Below are 25,214 nucleotides of genomic sequence, written 5' to 3'. Positions count from 1 at the left end.
CTCGTGGGAGACCGGTTGACCCAAGACCAGACCTCCTCGCAGAACTGTGTGCTGAGGGCACTTACTAGTGGAAGAATAACTGGGGCTTCTTCCTAAAAATCTCTTGGTTTGGCTAAAGAATCTACTGTGGATCAACTTGAGTTTATGAAATTATGACAGCTGGCAGGAGACAGAAGTTAGTGTAATCTCTTTGTTGCAAGGCTAGCCAGGGATAAAAACGAAGAAAACTGAAAAACTAAGCAGCCCCCGCCGAGTTGGCATGGGACACACTATTAGCTCTCCTCTGTTACTTGAACCAACTGTGTTCCGGGGCCCTCGCTGTATCTTCTGGATCGTTAGTACAGTCTTGAGTAAGGGCTAGGATTCTTGTGAACCTGTTCGACAGTTCAACGTTCTGTATTATCACAGTGATTATATATTTATACAAAGGAGTTAAACACTGCCTAAAACTTAGTTTTTTTTTTTAATTTTTTTTTCAGTGTTTATTTATTTTTGAGACAGAGAGAGACAGAGCATGAATGGGGGAGGGTCAGAGAGGGGGGAGACACAGAATCCGAAGCAGGCTCCAGGCTCTGAGCTGTCGGCACAGAGCCCGACGTGGGGCTCGAACTCACGGACCGTGAGATCATGACCTGAGCCGAAGTCGGACACTTAACCGACTGAGCCACCCAGGCACCCCTAAAACTTAGTTTTTAATTAAAGTTACACTAAAAACTATTTTTTTAATTTTTAAAAAAAAGTTTATTTAATTTGAGAAAGATGCAGAATGCCAGTGGGGGAGGGACAGAGAGAGAGGGAGACTTTCAAGCAGACTCTACACTGTCAGCGCTCATGAAACTGTGAGATCATGATCTGAGCCAAAATCGAGCTCAACTGACTGACATAGCCAGGCATCCCCAAAATTATTCTTTATTTAAAATTTTTCTTCCCAGTCTCTTCTATTTATGAATTATATTATAAAGAAAGTAGTAACAGATGTAATTCCTTTATTGCACATTGGCCAACATTCAGAGTACAGTATTTCATTTTCATGTTTACAAATTAGTTTTGGCACTCTGGATTTATTGCAGCACATGGCTGTGCTAATATGTTCAATCGATAATAATTTAAGAATATATGTGGTCAAAAACTAAGCAAATTTCGGAAAGCTTTGTGGTTTTTTTTGAATAAACTGTTTTCTCCATGTGTATTAGTTTACTAGGACTACCATAACCAAGTCCAAAAGACTGGGTGGTTTAGATAACGAATATATTGTCTTGCAGTTCTGGAGACTGGATCAAGATGGGGGGTGTTGATCCCTACTGAGGACTCTGTGGCCTTGTAGATGGCCAACTTCTCCCTTTGTCTTGACAAGGTCTTCCTTCTGGACCTGCCTGTGTCCGTATTTCCTTTCCTTGTAAGGACACTAGTCATAATGGATTATAATCATAATCCCCCCCCCCCCATGACACCCTAATGACCTTATTTTTACTTAACCGCCTCTTTAATGGCCCTGTCTGCAAATAAAGTCACATTCTGAAATACTGGGGGCTAGGATTTCAACGAATGTGAATTTCCAGGGGACACAAGTCAGCCCATATACCATGTGAATGGTAACAGCCTTTGGCTTCCTCTCTTCTGTTGGGTGCCCAGCTTGAGAAAAGTGCTTGCAAATATTCCCTGAAGGAATGAACAAGGGCTCACTTTAATAGTGTTTTTAAACTGTATTGTTTTTTAATTGAAAATCGAGTGTGTTTATCCTAATTATCTAATAGATATAATCAACTAGTATGTATTAATGATTAAAAAGCACTATTTCTCTTTTAGGCAAACATGTCAGTCTTAAAATTGTTCAGGTAATTTCTAAGGCTAGCTTATGGAATTTTAGATTAGAAGACGTGCTTTTCTTTATTTATCTTTTAACTTTGCAAAGCTTTATTGAATCGTTTTGTAAAACGTGAATAGAAAGCAATCGTTCAAAGCAGGGGATTTAAGGACTGTATCAACACCGGAGGCAGTTGAAAGCGTGCTTGGTTGGAAAGCAGACAATCCTTTCGGTATCTTTGCTCTCCTGGAGCTCTGCCGCTGCGCTGTCGCCGCTGGGCCCGCAGCTCAGGGCCCTTCCGGGAGCCTCACTGCACGCCTCTCCCTGCTGGCCACCAGGTTCTGGTATGAGAACCCCGGAGTGTTCACACCCGCGCAGCTCACTCAGCTGAGGCAGGCGTCCCTGGGCCGCGTGCTCTGCGACAACGGCGACAACATCCAGCAGGTGCAGGCCGACGTGTTCGTGAAGGCGCAGTACCCGCAGGACTACCTGAGCTGCAGCGAGATACCGCAGGTGGATCTGCGCGTGTGGCAGGACTGCTGCGAAGGTGGGTGCGCGGCGGCCGCCAGCGTGGATCTGCGCAGGCGCGCCGGTGTGTAGCCGGGTGTCCAGGCCTACGCCCCTGAAACAAGGGTGCGCGCGGGAGACCGCGCCTGGGCTCTTCTCCCTTTGGACGTCGGGAGGATGCTGGAGAGGGCCACGGGAAGGCCAGAGTGCATCTCCCCCAGCCTCCTCAGAGTGGGGAGGGCCCTGGCAGTGTGGGGCGGGGCCTGTCGTAAGGGGAGGGGCCCGGCAGGGCGGGGCTTGTCATAGTGGGGTGGGGCTTGTCATAGAAGGAGGGACCCAGCAGTGTGGGGCGGGGCTTGTCATTGGGGGAGGGGCCTGGCAGTATGGGGCGGGGCTTGCCATAACGGGGAGGGGCCTGGCAGAGCAGGGAGGAGCTTGTCATAATGGGGAGGGCCCAGTTGAGTGGGGAGGGGCCCGGCAGAGCGGGGAGGGGCTTGTCATAATGGGGAGGGCCCAGTAAGGTGGGGAGGGGACTTGGTCGTCCATCTGGTCTCTTGTTCTCACTGCCCTTCAGATGACTATGGCAAACATTGAACTCCAGTCATTGGTACTGCATACGTCTACTTCCTGGGGGTCAGCTGAGTAGAGAGAGGAGGAAAAAAAATCATAGCAGCTCAGCTATTTAGACTATTTAGTCTCTCTAAGATGTCACAGTGTTCATTGGAAATTTGGGGATGTCCTGATAGAGAACTTTGTGTAGTGATACAACATAATTTGCCACATCTACCATACCACGTTTTATGAGCCAAACTGTAACTAAGGTGCTTTATAAGCATGCATTTTGTCATCACAATAACTCTTAAGAAATGCAGCTCTCTTCTCCTTTAATAACGACTTCAGCTCAGGACACGATCTCACAGTTCGTGGGTTCGAGCCCTTCATGGGGCTCTGCGCTGGCAGCTCAGAGCCTGGAGCCTGCTTCAGAGTCTGTGTGTGTGTCTCTCTCTCTCTGTCTGCCCGTTCTCTACTCATACTCTGTCTCTCTCTCAAAAATAAGCAAAAAAATAAAATAAAATAAAAATAAAAAAAATATGAATGTTGAACCAAAAACACAGCAACACCCGAATCAGTTTCCTTTTTCTCTATGGTGGGTTTTAGGGGACAGAAAAAAGTCACTTAGTGACTGTGAGGGGGAGGTGTAGTTTTCCTCCCCTCAAGTTCTTGGTGATGATGGCCAGGAATAATGAAATATTCCCGGCTCTCCAAAACATGGGATGCAGGGAGGCGACGTGCACGACAAGATGAATGGCAAGTAGTAACACTCCTCTTGCTTTTTCTCCGTCCTCAGACTGGGCACTGAGCCCACTGAACAGAGGAAAAAAATAGATGGCATGGCAGGGTGTGGGCCACGGTGAAAATAGCTGTGCTCTGGATGGAAGCGATGACTCAAGTCCAGGAAGCAAAAGCTGTGGTCCCATTATGCCCACATGTGCCTTTTCTAGATTCTCATACCGCCAGGCCCGTGTTAGGTGATTCATACGTAACACCTACCTACCTCATAATCTTGGTGAGTCTTTCAAGGTGAGTATCATTATCCCCACTTCACAAAGGAGGAAAATGAGGCTCCTGGATGCTAAAGACAGAGTCTGAGGTCCCCCAGCTGGGATTTAAACCTATATATGGCCAACCTGAAGGCCTCAGCTCTTTTCTCTGTGAGCACCGTCTCCTTGGAGCACCCGTGGGACAAGAGCACAGCACACACTGTGGGCGGGCACCAAATGAGGGCACCCCGCCTCTTCCACCCTCCCTTTCCTTCGGCCCTGTGGCTCCAGTGTACCAAGTTCATACATCTCAGGACCAAGAGGAGAGCTCCTCTTGTTACTTAAATTGTAATGCGTTTCTTGCTGGCAACATTTGTTAGGGAAAATGCAATGCAAAGATTTAACAGACAAGGGGAGGAGAGAATCTTGAGTGTGTGAAGCGTTCTTATTATTAAGATTCTAGGGCGCCTGGGTGACTCAGTTAAGCGTCCAACTCTTGATTTTGGTTTAGGTCATGATCTAAGGGTCAAGAGATGGAACCCTGAACCAGCAGAGCCTGCTTAAGATTCTCCCTCTCTCCCTCTGACCCTCCCCACCGCTTGCCTGTGCGCTCATACACTTTCTCTCTCTCTCTCTCTCTCAAAAAAAAAAAAAATTTTTTTTAACATAAAAAAGATCCTAATTTGTGGTCTTAAGTCATAGTAAGAATGCTCTTTCTCTGATAACATCTCAAAAATACCTGGAAATTAATTAACCAGTAGCAAATGTCTATCAAGAAGTTGGATAGAAAAATGATGTATCTTCTTTTATGGCACTGTCATTTAAAAACATTTTTTTAATGTTTGTTTATTTTTGAGAGAGACAGAGACAGAGGGTGAGCAGGGGAGGGGCAGAGAGAGAGGGAGACGCAGGTTCCAAAGGAGGCTCCAGGCTCTGAGCTGTCAGCACAAGAGCCTGACGCGGGCTCGAACCCGTGGACCACGAGATCATGACCCGAGCTGGTCAGATGCCTAAGCCCCCGAGCCACCCAGGCGCCCTTATGGCACTGTCATTCTTAAAACCACGCGTGGCCACATGGTAACACACCTCTTCCCTCCACAATGGTGAGAAGTCATTTCAGGAGCAAAATCACCTAAGCAGACACATAAATCATCGCGTGAGGAATCTCAACGTGTTTGTCGTGAGGACCCTTGTAAGTAGATGCAGATTTTATATCTCCTTGCGTTTTTGACCCACAAGCATATTTTTTCCCCCAGAAAAACTAATTAAAAGACGTTCTTTAAAATGAGAGACTTTAAATAAAGACATTTGGCAACTGCTCAAAAGTGGACCCCTTATTTATGGCGTAAGCTTCTCGTATCTCCCAATTAACAGCAGCATCCAAGTGTTTAGAGGCAGATATAACGATTCAAATCACTGAGAGTTGTTTTGTAGATTGTTGCTGTGTCCTTTTCCTGAGGCCAGACATTGTAGTGGTCTGCGTTAACTGGGGCCAGAAATGTATCAGCCACATTGTGTCCCCAGCTCGACCTCAAGTTGTTACTTGCCCAACGCGTTAGTGGATGTATTGAGAGGATGTATGAGAGGACCTAGAAATCACTATTTATACTAATCATTATACTTGTCTTACCCGTGTTCTCATTCCCGTTGAAGAATCCTTCACTCTTCTCTGATTCTCTCATTCTCAGATTAAGATGAATACAGTAAGGGTGCTTAAGTGATTTAATTGTTTTAACCGACGTTGTCCTAGAGAAAAACAGAGCCCTGTTTGGGATTTGAACAGCCGCTCCAGGCAATCTTAGTGGTTTATCTTTATTAGAAGGAAAGGTATTATCAAACTCACCCTCAAGTAAACTGTATGTATTTCTTTTGAAGAAGACATTTTTTTCAAGATGATTTCTTTGCTTCTGTTGCCCGTAAATAGTGGCTTACTGGTGAATACTGATTATCCAAAGTTGCAAATTTGAATTTAACTACCAAAAAAAAAAAAAAAAAAAAAAACCATAGGGAAACTGTTCCTGTCCTAAATGCACAAACACATTCCAAAACAGTAATAATGTAAATGCACTTGAGGTTTAGATAATTATATATTATTATTCTTTGTAGGTAGAAGGCATAAGACCTAAAAGATGGACGCGGGACTTGAATGTCACTTAGAGAGCTGCGATGCTGTGCCTTTGTGTAGGCTATGAAGTGGTGCAGTAACTCAGGGTATCGAGTTGCATTTCATTTTCAGTGTGCATGTCATTTGTCATATTATGTCATACATTTAGGTTTGTTTCACACCATTGTATCAATATCCCTAAGTCATTAATGGGCATATTTGCGTATGTCAACATTTATGTAGCCGTTTAAATACCAATGCTGATATTCCCCCAGGCTGGATTATATACAAAAGAGTAAAGTTGCTTTGTTAAAGGATATATGTTTTTTAAATTAGAAAAAATTTTTTTAACATTTACTCATTTTTAAGAGACGGGGAGAGACAGAGCATGAGTGGGGGAGGGGCAGAGAGAGAGGAAGACACAGAATGGGAAGCAGGCTCCAGGCTCAAAGCCATCAGCACGGAGCCCCACGCAAGGCTCGAAATCACAAACCTTGAGATCATGACCCGAGCCAAAGTTGGACGCTTAACCGACCGAGCCACCCAGGCGCTCTGCCTAGATGTAATTTTTCTTGTCAACTCAGTCTCAAACTTAGTGAGCAGTTTCTTCGACAAAGGGAAGTGTGAATCTCATATTCCTTAGTTACTACATATATATATATATATATTCCTTAAATATTGTATAAAATATATTTTTCTTTCGAAATATCCTTGGGCGTCAGGCCTGCACAATTTACCCTCCAAATCTTTTTTCTTATCCTTCCTATTTCAACCTCTTATATTTTGCTAAATGTTCTGATGTATTTTTTGCATATGACCACTGATATCAAATTCGTTAATTTCAGTCTCAACAGGAACTATCCTCCCTTTCAATTGCTCTTTACTTTCTTAGTTCCAACATCATCTAATTAAGCTTTAGGAAGCTTTTCTCCGCATCATTTGCCCTGCCTTCAATTCCTTCACCCTAATTCTCTGTCTCTTCTGACCCGTGGGTGTATCGTCTCCCATTCTTGCCTTGGCTCTGCGGTTCCTGGAAGGGACACTTACTTTTCCTCTCTTGGATCATGGGGGATCAGGTCTGGTTGCTGACATTACCTCCATGGCCAAAAAACCTTGCAGAAGGTGATCAGCCTCTCCCAGGCTCCAGGAAGGCAGCCCATCTCCCCATGATGGTCTCCACCTTCTGAGAAGTGGAGATCCCCAGCAGAAGGGGCAGAAGCTATCAGGGAAACCACAGAAATCTCCATGTCAAGTCCTTCGAGAGCTGAGCTGCCTAGTTCTCTTCCCAGGCTGGACAGCTCCCCAGATGCCAGGGACCCCTTAGGAGGACATGGCCTTGCCCTTTCTCAGGGCCTCAGCGCGGCCCTCTGCGGGCCCTGGTGCATGCATTGGCCTGCAGGGTCCCAGGCAGCGCCTTGTGCCCGGGCGGGAATCCCTGCAGTTCCTAGGGCATCCTCCAGGGGGCAAGGTAGGCACGTTTCTTCTTGCCTTTTGTTGAGCAAGACCTTCTGATCAAGGTCTAAGCTCTTTGGGGGAGGCGTGGGTTCATGAGCTGTCCTGTGTGACAGCGTTAACCAGCAGATGTGGTTGCTGAAGGTCGTGGAGGTTCCTGTTTAATCATTTTACGCACACTTTTGTGTGGGCTAAAAACATACTGAAGCAAGCTGTGAGAAGGCTAGTTTTGATCTGAACCTAAGGTAGGACCTGAAACTCAGTTACAAAACCCTGGTGTCTTTGAAGATGAAAAGCCTTCTTATGTAGAAACTCAGGAGTTACCACAAGGAAAAAGCAAAACACATTTTAACTGTTTACTGTGTCCTTCGTGCTCTCTCCTGTGCCGTTGTCTGGGCAGATGTAAATCCCACGGTCTCTAAGCCTGTTTTAAGAGACTGTTTCATTTAAAGAGGACTTATTAGGATGTATTTTTAATATTGTAGTCAGATCAAACTTCTCACAGGTTTCTATTTGGTCATTTTGTTTCCTTGTGGAGAAACTTGGGATATGACATCTATCTGTTAAAGATGATTATTTTTTCTGCAGTACATCTATCTGTTCATTAAGTAGACATCCCTAAACTCCCCATTTTCTTCATGTTGCATGTTTACAGTTGCTTCAATATTCTGATTTTGCAAGTTAGTTATTTTCTAAGAACCCTATTATAATTTATCAAATTCTTTATTTTTAATTTATTTTTGAATTTTTAATGTTTATTTACATTTGAGAGAGAGAGAGAGAGAGAGATACAGAGCATGAGCAAGGGAGGACAGAGAGAGAGGGAGACACAGAATCGGAAGCAGGCTCCAGGTTATGAGCTGTCCACACAGAGTCCGATGTGGGGCTCGAACTCACAAACCATGAGATCATGACCTGAGCCGAAGTAAGATGCTTAACTGACTGAGCCACCCAGGTACCCCTGATCTGATCTGTTTCCTTCCAGACCCAAAATAAATCCATACATCCCTCTGTTTAAAAACAAAAATCACACAGCTAAACTCCAAAAACTTAGGGACACCAGGAAAACTTGCCTAGACATCTTGTTTGTTCCATTTCGTCAGTGCCTACTTTCTGCCTTTTGCCTTGTGGGTTTCTTTCTCTGCCCAGCTTCTCTGCCTTATGGGTTTATTTCTCTGCCCAGTTTATTTGACACATAGGTTTAACCCATCCGCTCTGTTGATTCCGATTCTGTCAATATGAGCAAACTACAGCTAAATATGTGTGAACTGATTTATTTGAAAGTATCTAAAGACAACTGGATGCCGTCTACCAGGATGATCTGCTTCAGGAACCAGTCACTCAAGGAACCCGTAATTTGAACAGCCGCTGCTGTTAGGATCAGAGAATGTGGGAGAATGACTAAGACAACATTGGAGGCGTAGGCTGGTTCTGATAACAAGATGCATGTGTTTGGTACAAGGGATACAGCAGAAACCTAGGATGCTTATGAGTTAGTCTTTAAATCTAGCACTCTGGAATGATTACTATTGGTATGGAGTAAAGAATATTCTAATTCAAATCATGGAAGATTCTCGTAAAGATTATTGTACCTACTGTTCATGAGATTTCTCTTTTTCTGAGTACGTGAGAAAAATGCTATTCAGACATGTCCTGTCTATAGACACGTATGTCTGTATTATGTCAAAACAACTTAATAGGTTGATTCAGAGTGTATATAAACATCAGGCCAGTTTGTGGAGACAATCATCAGATGCATAAATTGCTTGATTTGGTGTTACTTTTACTTCAGCCAGCAGGAAAGTAGGAGTTCGATGCCATAGGTATGAGCTAGAAAACAGTAAGTTCTTACCAAAAATATGGAGAAAAACATGAGGAACAAAGAGAGGTCCAGAACAGAGCCTTAGCTGTGGAAGTTATCTTATAAGGAGCACATATTCAAAGTATTAATTGATTTGATTTGATTTGATTTGATTTGATTTGAAGGACTGAGAATCACTGAAACCTTGCAAGGGAATTGCTAAACTTCTAATTATCAAAAGATCATAGCAATCAAGATTAGCCAACGACAGAATGAATAAATTTAATAAGAAAGTTACAAATCTTGGGATGCTTGGGTGGCTCCATCAGTTAAGTGTCTGATTCTTGTTTTCCCCTCAGGTCTTGATCTCACGGTTCATGGCTTCAAGCTCTGCACTGGGCTCTGTGCTGATAGTGGGGAGCCTGCTTGGGATTCTCTCTGTCTCCCTCTCTCTCTGCCCCTCCCCTACTTACTTTCTAGCTCTCTCTCTCTCTCAAAAATAAATAAAAAAATAAACATTAAAAAAAAGAAAGTTGAGGGGCGCCTGGGTGGCTCAGTCGGTTAAGCGTCCGACTTCAGCTCAGGTCATGATCTCACAGTCCATGAGTTCGGGCCCCGTGTCAGGCTCTGTGCTGACAGCTCAGAGCCTGGAGCCTGTTTCAGATTCCGTGTCTCCCTCTCTCTCTGACCCTCCCCTGTTCATGCTCTGTCTCTCTCTGTCTCAAAAATAAATAAACGTTAAAAAAAATTAAAAAAAAAAAGGTCAACAGACTTATTTTACCAGCACGTAAGATAATGCAAGATTTCTTAGATTTTCATTGAAATTTAATATAACTCTTAACATAATTTATAAAGCATAAAACATTTCACATTATATTTCTACGTTCTTTTTATCCCTTAGTTATCTTAGTTATAGGTCTTCAGAGCTAGAGATAACCTGAGAGATCATCTGATTTGAAAAAACCAAGAGACATGGGACGCCTGGGTGGCTCAGTTGGTTAAGCATCCAACTTCAGCTCAGGTCGTGATCTCACAACTTGTGAGTTCCGGCTCTGTGCTGACAGCTCGGAGCCTGGAGCCTGCTTCCAATTCTGTGTCTCCCTCTCTGCCCCTCCCCGCTCATGCTCTGTCTCTCTCTGTCTCTCAGAAATGAATAAACTTGAAGTATATATATATATATATATATATATATATATATACACCACTTCATTTTGAGATGAGGAAGCAAACACTGCAAACATCCGAGGAACCTGCTCTCGTTATTTATTAGCACAGCTCGGGATAGAACACAGATCTCAGGTTCAAGTCCAGGTTTTGTTTTGGTTTCTCCTTTTCTTACCCTGTAGTGTCATAGCTCGTTTTGTTTTCTCTCTACTTTCTGTAAGTCCCTTTTACCCGTAGTAAATATAGGAACCTTTCTTTAGCTGGATGCCCTTCCTTTTTAGAATCCTGTACTAACATTGTAAATGCAACACTCTTGACATTTTACCATCAATTTAAACTAATTTTTAGTATCATTTAATCAATAGATCAAGAGCCTTTGCATAATATTGTAGACCTCACAGATGCAAATAGCAATATTCACAAGTCCTTATTGCCAGCCTACGTATTTCAGCAGACTGTATAATTGGCACATTTGTTTGTGCCATAAATCAAATAAATCTCACTGTACTGATAAAATGGATTTTACATAGAGCATAAAACATTTCCTTAAGTATCAAACAGAAAATGATTTATTCCCCACTCATTTTAGAAATTAAAAATAACATCTAATGCAGGTGATGTATTAAGACACCATGCCACTTGACTAAATAAAACTTCTTTGAAATAAAACAATTTCACAAAGAGCCAACAGATGTATATTTTCTCCTGGGATTTATGGAACCATCTGGTCTTGCAGTTTCCAGCTGCATCGTTTACGTTAAGTTCTGTCTTTAAAGCATCAAGTAATTTTAAATACAGTATATTTTACATACAAATGTAAATATATTTATGTTTACTCTTGACTTTAGTTCAAATAAATTGTGCTTATGTTTGTAAACTAATGAAAGTTTAATTTCTTCCATAAGAGACTGATTTTATTACCATAATATTTCATGACGTTATGGCTGTTTCATGCTTAACTTACAAAAAGCCTTCAAAGTGTTGCTAAAGAAGTAAGATTTCAGCAACTCCTATAAAGCTTTAATGAACTAATTAATTTGCAACAGCGTTCTCAGGATTGTCTTTGAAAGTTGTTGCTGTTTCTAATAGCGTGCCTTGGGACATCTCCCCCCTCTCCTTGGCTGTGCTGGTGTAGTCTTTTCTATGAAAAGCGTGTTGACCTCGAGGTGAGAACAAACCTCATGAGCGGGATTAAGTTGCTCTGAACAGCCCTGAAAAGATACAAAATATGATGTGTTCCAGTGGGGATACAGTTAATGAATCCAATTCTACTGATACTATTGACTTTACATGCGGCGTGAGGTATTCACTGGAAAATGACATCTCGTAAGTTCTGAGGATATTGAGTTATCTTCCAAATACAGCCTTCTGCATTTATTTACAATCTGTGACATCCCAGTGGGGAAAAAAAGTCTTCTATCAGAAGTAGGTTGTTAAATAAGCATGGTTCCATTAAGTTGTTTAAGTTAGGGAAAGGCCTCTTAACCCCCAAAATTTGTTTTTCTGGTAACCAAGTCCCGTTTAGTGTTACTGTAAAATTAAAAAAAAATCCTCATTATATTTAGAATTATTAGTGATGTTTAAGTATTGACACTGATAGTGAAGTGTGGTCCCATGAAGTATTAAGTTATTTACCAGTAACAAAGGATGTATCCTTGGCAGATCACTAGGGGAATACGATCAACTATGTAGAAACTAAAGGAAACACTGATGAACCATAAGCAAAAATTAAAGAAAGCTAGTAAGACTCATATGTAGCTGAAGTTTCAGTGTACTAAGAGAATTATTAAAAGTAGAAAAGTCTTAGCTGTATCCAAAAGCAATTTTAACTCTACATCATTACAAGACACATACATAAGCCAAATATTTAGCATGTATAAATATAAAAGCATAGGTAAAGTAAGTCAGGCACATGAAAAGATAGAAACATGAGTGGCAATAACAATATTTTAAAAAGTTGAATTTAAGGAAGAAAGCATTAGTGGAAACAAAGTCTACTTTTATTTAACAATCTATAAGTGTCACAGTTAGAAATGCTAATGTGTGAAATATCTCAGCATCTATTTAGCACACTTTAAAGGAATTGTATTTGAATATTATTGATGAGATCAATTTATAAGAGGTAATATCTGGGGCACCTGGGTGGCTCAGTCGGTTGGGCGGCCGACTTCGGCTCAGGTCATGATCTCGCGGTCCGTGAGTTCGAGCCCCGCGCCGGGCTCTGTGCTGACAGCTCGGAGCCTGGAGCCTGCTTCTGTTTCTGTGTCTCCCTCTCTCTTCCCTTCCCCAGTTCACTTTCTGTCTCTCAAGAATAAATAAACACTAAAAAAAAATTAAATACAATTGTTACTTAGGCATTTTTAAATCATTTGAACAGATAGTTTGTCAAGAAGGTAATGAAAATTAGGTGGAATATTTAATGCTTCAATAATAAATTAATATTTTAAATAAGGAACACTTTAGTTTTCTAAGGCTGCCATAATGAGATACCCCCGGCTGGGTGGCTTGAAGAGCAGACATTTCTTGTGTTACCATTTTGGAGGTCAGAAGAATTGTAGGTACTGATTACAGGACGCGAAGGAGACTCTGTTCTCTGCCTGTCCCCCGGCTTCCCGTGGTTGCTGGCATTGACATTACTTGGCGTCTCCTGATTCACCCCAGATTCTACATTCATCTTCACATGGGTTTCCACCTGTGTATCTGTGTCCAAGCTTCCCCTTTGTATAAGGACACCAGGCACACGGGATTAGGACCCACCCTCCGTCAGTGTGAGTTCTTCTTAACTAATTACATCTGCAGTGGCCCTTTGGCCAAATAGGGTTACAGTCGGAGGTACGGGGGATTATGGGTTAGGACTTCAACATATGAATTCAGGGGGAGCATCCTTCAATCCAGAAAAAATGCCTTTCTGTTGTTTGAAGCCAATGCGTGGTAACTTGTTACACTGCAGTAGACAATTGATACAGTTGTAAGGTGAAAAGAAAATGGAATGCTGATAAGCGTATGAAGAAATATCCATGGTTTTCTGCTGTGACCCCTCCCTTCAAAACAACTGGGAAAGTTCAGTATTGCTCACTAATTCAGATGAAACACCATCTAAAGATAGGAAATGTTCATATACTTGGTTCCTTCATAGGAACCAGGAGCTAGGAATTAAAGTTGGCTGTTGTATTATATAAATACAGTATAAAACCACAGCATTGAGTAGAGTTGTTCTCAAACTCCCCCCAAAATTGATTGTCATTTTTATTATGTTTCTTTAAGTTTTTGTCTGTACCTTTTTTTTCCTTTTTCTCTTCTCGCCAGCAAATGAGAAGCGCTAAAATGTTAAGACACAAATGCCGAAGATAACTTAAAACAGTGTTACATATTTTTGCCAGTTTTTAAGGCTGTCATCATTGATATATTTTTAATATGTGTAATGCAGCATTAGGACACCGATATTCCAGAGTTGCAGGGTTTTGATCAATTCACGGAAACGTGCGACTGCCTGAATCACGGTGGCTTCACTTCCCCTACTTGAATTTTATTTGTTCACCCATCAAGGAATGTCCGTCCACTCCAATGAGTGAGAATACCCAGGCCTGTTCCTAAGGCATCATGCTGAATCCTCTGACTTCATTAAATCAATCATCAGTGTCTATACCCCTTGTCCTGACATGTCTCCTTACCATGTGTCCACCTCTGGGCCAGACTAGATGGGGTCTAAGTTCGGATATGACTCTTAGGGACATTATTAGATTCTACATGCCTATTGAAATAAACTTTCCTTTTTTCAGTACTCACTGCCAAGCAGACTAACACCATGTTTCTACTCGTTTAATTTGATGGTGCATTTAAATAGCAAATTGTTGCTTTTGTACAAATTCAGCAAATTGTTCTGTGCTGTTTTTCACTACAAAGAAAAAAAATCCTGAAGTGTTTTTACCAATGATTCGGGGAGCGGGGGGGATTGTTTTTTAAACTCACTTGGAATTGCCTTGAAAAAAAAATCTGCCTACAAACACATTAAGTTTTAATTCATTCAAGGACATTTTTTGAATGCCAGTTGTATGCTTATGAACAAAAACATTTATAACTCTGACATTATGCAAAAGTTGTTTATGAACTAAATAACTCACTTATCTTATTCTCTAAAATTTATTCCAGAAATAAGGGCCATGTTTGAGCTTCCTCTGTGCCTGGCATTCTTGCCGAGTGCTTTGCTCCTCTTAGCTCATTTAATCCTCTCACCAAGTCCATGGGACAAATTGTGTTACCGAGCTCTGTACTGATGAGAGCGGAGTCAGCAAGTTCAAATTGCTTATCCAAACTAATATGATTGAAATGTGGAAGACGTGGTACAAAGCCAGACAGTTTGATTCTTGCAATCAAACTCTTAAACACAGAAAATGACAAGAAACTGGATATTTAAAAATAATGGTTCGTCCTCTTCGATTTCATTCATTCGTTCATTCAAATATTTATTGAGTATGTATCATGTGCAGGTGATGTACTACGTGTTAAGGATAAACTGGCCGCCCTCCTCTCTGATATCTTCTGAGCCAACGGCGAGTGGTAGATAGGTGTGCGCAGAGCGTTAAGAGAAGGTGATGAATTTCCATCTCACCTGGTCTTAGCAGTTCAAGAAAGGCTTCTTAGAGATGGTGACACGATACCTGTGGTGTTTGTTACTCGGGTGAGATCAAATAAAGTTGGCGCTGGGTGGTGAGCCACCAATGGCGCCGTTGAGAGAAATGAAGAGAGAGGAGATGTGCACACAGGGAAGGATTTCTTTTGGTTCAGTAAAGATCTAGGCCTTGATTCATAGGACAGAGGCTAAGGGATGGGTTGGGGAGGACAGCGAAGGCTGTGGCGGATGGGAAGTTCCACATACTGGCGCACGCACACATTGCCTGAGGCTTCTTGGAAATGAGCCATGTTGCTTTGTCTTCATCCACACTTCCTGATGCTATTCCTGAAGCAGGAGCTGCTGTGTTTATTTGTGCCCCACCCCCAAGTCATATGTAGACCAGAAATTTGACAATACTTTTGAGCCGATTTGAATTCAAGTCATTAACTAGCCCTATTCATTCATTCATTCATTCATTCATCTATCCGTTCATTTCGTTAACAAAGAATGGTACCATTATTTTGAAGTTGCACAAACATATCTAAGAGTTTTAATCTTGTTATTTGTATATTTCTCATTCTTTGGTATAGTGTAGCAGTTAAGAGTTTGGACTTTTGAGGGGCGCCTGGGAGGCGCAGTTGGTTAAGCTTCTGACTTGGGCTCAGGTCGTGATCTCGCGGTTCGTGGGGTTGAGCTCTGCATCGGGCTCTGTACTGATAGCTCAGAGCCTCCTTCAGATTCTGTGTCTCCCTCTCTCCCTGCCCTTTCGCCACTCAAACTCTCTCTCTCTCTCTCAAAAATAAACATTAAAACAATTTTATTTTTAAAAAAAACGTTGGACCTTTGAGTCCAAATGTCTGGATTCAAATCCTGCCCCTTCTGTAAAAGCTGGAGTACCTCAGAGAAGATAGTGTAACTTCTCTGTGCCTTAGGTTCCTCAAGTTCACAATAGGGATAAAAATATCCACCACACGTTATGACAAAGTTTCAAATAAATAATTGATGTCAAGCCTAAGAACAGAGTTCGAACAAGTGTATATACATATTTATATCAGATATATAAGCAGAGGTGTAAAACCAAAGCATCTACCAAATTAACATACTGTTTAAATTCAGATGTTGTTTGCACAAGAGCCAAATATTCAGCAATCAAGGATGCTTTGCTTCTTCAGCTCTATATAACTAGGGATAATACCAAAGTGAATTTTTTAAAAAAAGGATGTCAGGACTCAAACAGCTGCCACATTAAAAGACCTGCATGGTCACTGCAGCCCTAGTGGGTTGCCCACCCAATCCTCCACTGATAGAAACTCTCAGTGCTCCTTCTCTGGTGAAACACGGGTGGGGGGCCAGTATTAAAAATTCCTTGATTTGTTTGTTTGTTTGTTTGTTTATTTATTTATTTTGAGCTTTAGTAGTTTTGCTTTCTGGAAAAGTAGGTTCTTCTATCGTTGTTTTTTCTTCTTCTCAATATACCTAGTTTTCCAATCCAGCTATTTTCAGATGAAATTTAAAGGGCATTTTTTGTTGTCGTTTCATATTTACATAACAATTTTCATACCGTTCTCCCATATTTTTTTAATTGTGGCGAAAAACACCATTACTTCTACACAGAACGTGAAATCTCCCGTGCTCACTAACCATTTTATGCGCACAGCCCAGTCGTGTTAACTCAGTGCACATTGTTGTGCAGTCAAGATCATTTAAAAAAAGCTCGTCTTGGGGTGCCTGGGTGGCTCGGTCGGTTCAGCGTCCGACTTCGGCTCAGGTCATGATCTCCCGGTCCGTGAGTTCGAGCCCCGCATCGGGCTCTGGGCTGACGGTTCAGAGCCTGGAGCCTGTTTCGGATTCTGTGTCTCCCTCTCTCTCTGACCCTCCCCCGTTCATGCTGTGTCTCTCTTTGTCTCAAAAATAAATAAATGTTAAAAAAAACTCGTCTTGACTTGGTAGGCAGGGTAGATAAAGTAACTTGAAGGGCTCGGAATTTCAAGCAGTCTGTCTACCGCAGTTTTGTTCCTTTCCTCATTGTCAAGTCCTCCGGTGAGCCGTGTCCTCGGCCACACTGCACTGACTGAAGGGCCTTGCACCCCCCTCCTCAGCTCAAGTGCTAATCAGGACGGTGATGCCAATGTCACACGACGCTCATGTGGATGCTTTTCCCCCACAGGCTGTAGGAGCAGAGGACAGTTGAGAGCATTCGCACAAGAGTCTCGAAAGAAACGCTCTGCTCAATACAGCTATCCTGACGAGCAAGATAAGGACTTGCGTGGGTATGTACAGAAGTATTTAATTTCTTTAGGCTGTTTACTAGAGATTTGCTTCAAATGTACAGTTTGAGGGGTTTTATAGGAACCACAGTCGACTCATTTACATGCAGGATAACTTACACGAAGATGGACAAATAAATAAATTTTGTGATAAATATGGGTCCCTTTTCGCTGTGAACATCATATCCAGGGCAGGCTTGGCAGTAAATGCTTCTCAACAAAGTACAGAACATTGCACATCGTGAGTGTTCTTTTCGATTCCTTAAATCGCATTATGGATATTGCTGTGTTTTAAATTCTTTTTGAAAATAGGAAACTCAGCATATTGTTTGTAGGAAAAGCAATAATGTTTATCAAGTTAAGTTGAGTTTAGTTCATGTACAGTCGGTTGCAAGGAAGGTTTAATTTGTGACCAAGATGGGATATTTTTGAACTCTTGGGAAATCAGGAAATGTCTATCTTGTTACTTTGAAATTTGTTAGGACTTGTCTTGTGACACTTACATACGAGCTTCGTCTATGGTTACTTCTTTGCAACGTTTCTCCTCACATTGTCTCAGAAGCTTCTGAACACGGAAACACGATATATTCAAGTAGCTCCTTTTCACTGAGTAAGTATCAGTAGATGCTTGTGTAATTAAATTACCCAAAACAACAAACAAACAGAACCTTTGTAATTCACAGCCCCCTGGGAGGGGTACGTTGTGACCACACACTAATAACTTTGTCCTTCATAGCAGCCTCCTAAGTATTCTAATTCAGCCAAATTCAAAGTACATCATTGAAGTTCCTGTCTTCAATTAAAGTGGGAATTTGTGAAGTAAGATTTACTTACTGTCTTGTAAGATTTGCCGTCTAGGAGGGGAGGCAGGGTCATCTGATGAGAGAGACGGGTAAAGGCTTCAGATTCTGGCACAGGTTCATGGCGTTTCCACTACATAATTCCAAGTCGTGTAAAATTTCAGAATCTCCGCTTCCTCGACCGTAAAATGGGCGGTACTTTCTGGGATTGTTATGTTGGGAATACGTCTGTGTGAAGCACCTACTGGTAATGTGGGATGTGGCGTTTTACAGGCATTCCATAAAAGCCAGGATAGCAAATGCTGTTCCAGTGCTCACTATATGCCGAACATTCTTTTAAATACTACGCAAATAGTAACTCATTGAACAAAAGCGCTCGTGCAGGTACTGATACGAAATCGAATTCGGATGCCGTGTGGTTCAGAACAAGGTGTAGTTAGTTCTTCTGGGCCTTTAGCCTAGGCAGAGGCAGTATCTTGCGAAAGCGACTAAGGTTTTGATGAAGGTTTAGGGCTTACCAGTGTGGAAGAACAGTGAGCGTAGTCATGGGAGCAAAGAAAAGTGAGGTGTGTGTTTGGAGAGTGGTAAGGCTGGAGTGTCTGAACGAGCAGGTGTGTTCAGTGCTTAGGGATGAAGAGCATTCCGGAAGAATGTTCTATAAAAGGAGATGGAGGCAGAGAAAGAAAGGGCTTTAATTCCAGGCTAAGGAAGGAAACCTATTCCATATGTTCCTGGGGCCCCTTCTTGCAAGATAATTAGACCACTGACCAGGAGCTGGAGCCCCAGTGAGAACCATCTGTAAATAATCTAAGTGGCAGGAAACAGTCACTGGGCCGTTACGTAACTTAGCATTTCATTTGCTTTGTAATTCACTCTCCTCCGTGACATGCTTCACCAGAGAAAACTTGGAAATAGATGTTGGCCCACATATTTGCAGGCGGGTTTTCTTTTCTTACAAGATGTCAATGGGGATGTGGCTCTGGCAGTCACGTCCACACCTATGTGGCAAGGACAGCACAGCCAGTACCTGCCTTCTGCCCCCTCCTCTCCCCACGGCCACATCCAGGTCCTTCGAAAAGATTCATTTCACTTGTTTGGAGGTGATAACTGAACGTATGATATTATCCACACTCTTAAGATGATGGTGACCTTGTCGAAGTTGCGCTCACATGCGGCCTTTTGTCACTCGGCTACAGGTTGGACGATTTCAATTTCAGCCTCCTGCCAGTCTTCCCGTATTTTACGCTCACACACTTTGCAATTGGGAGTTATCGTTGACGTGACAATAAAAAGATAATAGCAGCTTTGTTTTGTCCTGTAGCGACGTACTTCAGTGACCCATTGTAGGTGGTTCTGTGCTGCTCGGGCACAAGACATTCGTATGACGGAAGGTGGGGGGGGCGTTCCAGGGGAAACCGGGCCGAGTTTGCTGACCGGCTCCTACAGGGCCAGAGCCCCTCGATCGCCGTGCACAGAGCACGCAGGCTATGACTCGTGCTTTTCTCGTGCTTTTCTCGTGCTTTTCACTCGTGCTTTTCTCCGCACATTCGTCTTTCTTGCATTTACCCTCCCTCACTTCAACACACTGTTCATGAGTTCGCATCACTTTAACTTGACAAATGTTACTATTCTTTCATCACAAACTCCATGCTGAATTTCATGCTTCTAATAAGAATTGAAAATGTAGTGGGGCACTTGGGTGACTTAGTCGTGAAGCATCTGGCTCATGATTTCGGCTCAGGTCATGAGATCCAGCCCTGTGTCTGGCTCCAGGCTCAGACTCCCTCTCCCTCTGCCCCTCCCCCACTTGCTAGCTCGCTCGCGCTCTCTCTCTCTCTCATAAAATATTTAAAAACGGGAATTTAAAATACAACAACATCCATACTGTCCATGTTTTCTTTCATCCACCACCACCCACCAATAATCTCCCCAGCTAGTATCTTTGTTTGTTTTCTCTCCTTCCACATTGCCTGAAACAAATCTAATCAGGCCCCAAATGTGTGGTTAAGAAAGGACTTTTAAATTTTGTTTCTAAAAATCCTGATTTGCATCTAGCTGTGCAATTTAATAGCTGTATAATATGGACATGTTAACAACCTTCTAAGCTACAGTATTCTCATCTGAAAAACAAGGCTGTTTCAAGTATCTCTTAGCACCGCTGGGTGCCTTGATTGAGGTGATGATGTGGCCTCCGGGGCAGAACAATCAGAACTGCAGGGTCCCTGAAATGGGTAAAGAACTACAGTCTGCTTTATTTAGCCTCGGTGACTCACCCACACCCCCTACTCCAGGCAGAAGCCATTACTTTTTTCTCTGTCTTCCTCGTACAAATGTTGTATTTCCCGCTCGCTGGTCACCCAGTCTTTTCTGAGAGAATGTGAGCAGCCTCCTTGCTGGAAAGCACCCCCACATCTATGTAGTGTAATGCCGGTCACATGACCCCCCCCATCCTTGTTCCATTGTAAACACCATCCGATTGTGTAAAATCCGGTCTTGCCAATATCAGCTACTCCCTACGTTCCTGCATTCAACGCGTTAGATCTTGGTGATGCCTTTAGACAATCATGCAGACTTCTTTGTGGTTAAATCCCTCTGGTTAGACGCTGATGATTTACAGGAGAGAGCACTATGAAGACAAAAATCTCAGCTAATTTTAATTCAAATTATCCATTGTCATTAATATCATCCATATCGACACTTGTGCCCTTGAATTGATTTGAACACAGCATCATAGTAAAAAGCTGGTGTATGGCCCCTATTGATTCGTGGCACCTCTAAGTCAGTGTCTTAAGGGACATAGAGTTGATCTAGTGACTGAGCGTAACTGGCAGTGGTAACTTCTGTTCTTTTCCAGTGCTACCTTTTTCTAACTTCTGTCCCTCTGATGAAGACTCTGTAACATGTCCTTGGTTTAGGAATTGTTTTACAAGCTCATAGGACATGTCTGGCAAGCCATTTTCTTACTCAACAATAGAGGACATACATCAAGCAGAACAAAGGGGAACGGTTTTGAAAGTTACGACGACTTCTTCACAAGGAACAACTTTTAACAAAATTTGGAAAAAAGAAAAAAGAAAACTTGGCATAGCATGTCAAGTAAATCAAATTTATATATAAATATTTTTAACAAGATAGCATAATCATAGATGGGTGGAACTTTCATTTCAGTTTTCTGAACTCATTATTTACCTCTGTCTTTTGAGAACTTCAGTTGAGCTCCAGGAATTATCTTTTAAATTCAGCCCGAGAATTTTTATTTCCTTTTATTATCGACAATACTGAGCTATTTTGCATCTGGTTTAAGATTAGATTTTTGTCAGACTAGTATTCTTATCTTAATTTAGTTCTTGCCATGAATTTATAATAGAGCAAGGAACTTTCCCACCTGGGTGCTATATAATATATAATATTTAATTTGTCACTGCTCTTTCACTGTGAAATGAAATGAACAATTTTTAGCAAAAGACATAATTTGAGATCTAAATAATATGTCAGATAGATAGGTAATACTTCATGGCATTCCCTTTATTTCCTAAGAAACATTTCCTTATCATTTTAAGTAAACTGTGTGAAGCAGATGTGACACTCTGGATTGTCTCCTTAAGTGCCATTTAATTTTAATTTCTAATTCCAGTCACATCTTTTTCTTTTTATGGTCACACAGAGCAGCAGTGACAATGCCACGTACATTCCAATGCCTGAGAAATACTTGTTGATTTTTTTTTTATCATGCAACTTTTATTTTTCAGCGTTTTATTTGCTTCTTGTACACACAGGCAACAAGATCACTTGTCCGTAGATGAAGATGGTAGAAATGTGACGTTTCTGGCAAAAACAGAGTTTGCCCACGATTTCAGCAATTTTGCAGCAGAAATTCAAAAAACCATCAAAGCTCTCAGAGAACAGGTATGTTCCCACGCCCAAATAATACGCCCTTATTGTATAGATTGGAATAAATAGATTTAAACAAATCTGACCAATAACTCTGTAAGTATATAGCACAAAATCGGGATAATAAAACGGGGTTATTATATATGTGGAGAGCTTCCTTGTAATAGTTGAATTCAGGGAAGGAGGACTTGGGTAAAACCCACATCCTGTCTACTAAATGCCGATGTGTTCCGCACACAAGGGTTCCTGTGTCGGGGGCTCTGTTCCTGCTCAGTGCATCCCTAAATAGTTGTGTTTGATTCTCTCTTCATCTCTGTGGATGTAGATAATTTGTAACAGGCACAACGCATACTTTTCTTATAATTTTTTTTTTGAAATGGAGTCAAGCAAGCATCTTAGGGATTACTGCTTTGTCTGGCTTTCCTTTTCTGAAAAAGTGATTGTTGAAAATGAAATTTCCACATGCCTCCGCACTTTTGCTTATTTTCTCAGTTGTCCTGGCTCATGGTTTATTTCACTTTTTCTAAAACTTGGGAAGGAACCCATGAGAGATTTGGCTTGATTAGAAACGGCAATTCGATGGTTTTATTCAGACATGGAGTCTGATCTCTTTCAAGGCACGGTGCCATGCTGGCTGTTTCTTTGACTTCAGTGTTACTGGCTTCAGTATATGCTTTCCTTTGTACCGTCAGCGCCTTGAGGCAGAAAGCACTGCGGGGGGTGTGAGAAGAACCCAGGGTCTGCTGCCAGGAACTTCCAATTTTACGAGTTGTGTGGCCTGGGCAATTTATGTAACCACTCAGAGCAAGTGTCCGGCCTCTGGACTTTCAGGAATGTAATGAGAATCATATGAGATTATATGGCAGGGGCACTTTGTGAACAGTAACCCTCTCAATGTATTACTGTTGCGTGTGAACATAAACATTCATCTCGCATAGAAATGGGCGATTACCTGCTTGCTGTGTGTGCCACCCCGAGGGGCTGGCCGCAGCCACGGTCCGCATCAGTGCTCTACCTACCCATCAGTGCCCATCCTTGTGACCAGAACGCCCACTTGTCCGGTCACGGGTCCAATCTGAGTCTGAACATAAATCTGAAAGATGTGAAGCATTGTTTCTAGAAGGTTATTCTTAAAGGTTCAGGTTATTCTATCTTGGCCTGGTTGAGGCGACCTAGGACTCTGGGACATCACTGAGTCTGGGAACCTCTGTTTCATTTGCAGTGAGCTCACGTGTCATAGAAGAGATAAATTATAATGGCAGGGCAGAGTCCTTAGCACTGGGCTGCAGAAGGTGGACCCTGCTGATTTTAAACACTAGTCCATTTATTTATGTAGGAAATTCTTTTTTTCATAAACCTCTTTTATGGGATTTGCAGACACAGGTAGAATCCATAAGCAACATTTCAGTCCAATTTTATCTACATGTTGTTGGTGATAATTACACCTTTGATATGTTTTATAGTGATTAGAAGCCTCCCAGATACCCTAAGACTACAGTAGCTGGCCCTGCTACGTGTCCAATAACACTCTGCGGTCGCACGTTATCTCTAAATCTATCCAGAAAAAGTGTTTTCCCTGTTAATTTGCTCTGTCTCTTCCATTCCATCGTAAATTTCTTAATAGCTGGGACGATCTCACCGCTGGATTCTCTGTGCCTGACACCTTGGTTTGCGAGCATAATTCGTTCTGGAAACGTGTTTGTGATCCAAAGCACTTGTATATCAAAGCGGATGTCCCCGTAAGAAGTAATAGAAACTCAGATGATTCATTCCACAACCCAAAAATATTCACATAAAAATGATTACAATACTGCAATATAGCGCAAAATAATAAAGAAAATACAAAACGTAAAGAAAAATAACTTAACCTGCCCTTACCTTTGAAACCTTCATGGCTGGTGTGAGGGAGACAAGAGAAAGGAGGGCTATTGCATGGGACGACTTTCACTATCACTAATGGGCCATTGTATACGCTCACACGAATGTTGACTACAGTACAGTATTAATCAACTCTTATCATATACTGTACTTAATGTAACTGACAATCAGGCAGCAGAGGGAAGGGTCTGACTGAAGAGTCAGCCTGACCTAGAATGAAGCAGAGCATTCCTAAGCTTACTCTTGTATGGAAAATCAAAGGACTGTCCATAGGGCCTTTGAAGGGACAAAAAATATACTAATGCCAGTTGTGGGCACCTCCCAACGTTCTGAAAAATCACTGATTACTGACAAACACCACGGCCTGAGATTGAACTTCCAAGCATGGGTGATGATCCCCCAAAATCCCGCAGTGAGAGAGAGAGAGAGAGAGAGAGAGCTGGTGAGCCAGCAAGAAGAACCATGGGCTAGGTTGTGATCATGTGACATTCGGCATCACGTACTCCTCGTGTTGCAAGACATCGCTCGTTTATCGAGTTAAAATTTATTAGAAGTGTTTGCTCTTCTGGTGGAACACTCACATAACAGGTTACTCGCCATCCAGGGTTTTCCTGTGGTTGTTGAAAAGCAGTCTTTTTGTTGTAATGCAAAGAGTGTCAGAGCTATCAGGAACACAAAGGGTGTGTTAGGACCAGACAAGGCTGGAAGAGGCAGTTAAAAGGTCCTGAGAGCTCTTCTAGAAGTCCGAGGTTTCCCTTCTGCAGATGGGAAGACGTTGCAGTGGTGCACAGAGCCGTGTGCGCACTGAATGACGCCTAACAAAATCTTCACAGGTAAAAAATGGGATAAAGAAACAACTGTGACGTAATACCAGCATTGGGAAATCAATGCAGATCGTGTAAAGGAGATTGAACAAGGAGAAGAGTTGAGAATGGAACACAGATAAATGGAACCCATTTCCTGGGTGGCTCTCAGGAGCGTCTACAGCTACACCCAGGACCAGAGCAGTAGGCACTCAGAGGTGGACAGGAAGAAGACAGGAGTGCTGAGGGCAAGCCGTATTTTCAGATAGGAGAAGCCCTTAGGATTTGCTACTAATCTGTCATTACTGTACAAAGACCTGAGTTTCAACGTTGAAATGGTGAAAGTGAGCCTCTTAGCTAAAGACAGACATTTCTGACGATTCAGCGTGTGCAGCTTTGTGGCTTTTCTATTGCCCGTCAACATGGATGCAATATATCCAGTAAATAAATAAAAAACAAAACTCAAACGCTTTGATGTATGAAAAGTGAGCATCCAGATAAAGTCATGTGTATTTTTCTTGGTCAAATTAAAGACAATGAAGAAGTAGATTAAACAGGATATGGAAACAGTAGTCCATAGTGGTACTCAT

General features: G+C 42.2%; 1 protein-coding gene across 1 annotated transcript in view; it reads left to right on the top strand.

Moving 5' to 3' along the window:
• The window catches only part of PXDNL (peroxidasin like), a 412,750-nt gene that overhangs the window by 374,626 nt on the left and 12,910 nt on the right, over positions 1 to 25,214 (top strand). Inside the window, exons 19-21 of the mRNA XM_042972968.1 lie at positions 2,143 to 2,351; positions 17,153 to 17,255; positions 21,829 to 21,958. Of these exons, the coding sequence (XP_042828902.1) occupies positions 2,143 to 2,351; positions 17,153 to 17,255; positions 21,829 to 21,958 (442 nt within the window). The remainder of the gene's footprint in view (positions 1 to 2,142; positions 2,352 to 17,152; positions 17,256 to 21,828; positions 21,959 to 25,214) is intronic.

Source organism: Panthera tigris, chromosome F2 (assembly GCF_018350195.1).
Source record: "Panthera tigris isolate Pti1 chromosome F2, P.tigris_Pti1_mat1.1, whole genome shotgun sequence".
NCBI classification, from domain to species: domain Eukaryota; kingdom Metazoa; phylum Chordata; class Mammalia; order Carnivora; family Felidae; genus Panthera; species Panthera tigris.
The sequence above is the reverse complement of the archived record's forward strand: the minus strand, read 5'-3'. Positions and strand labels throughout refer to the sequence as shown.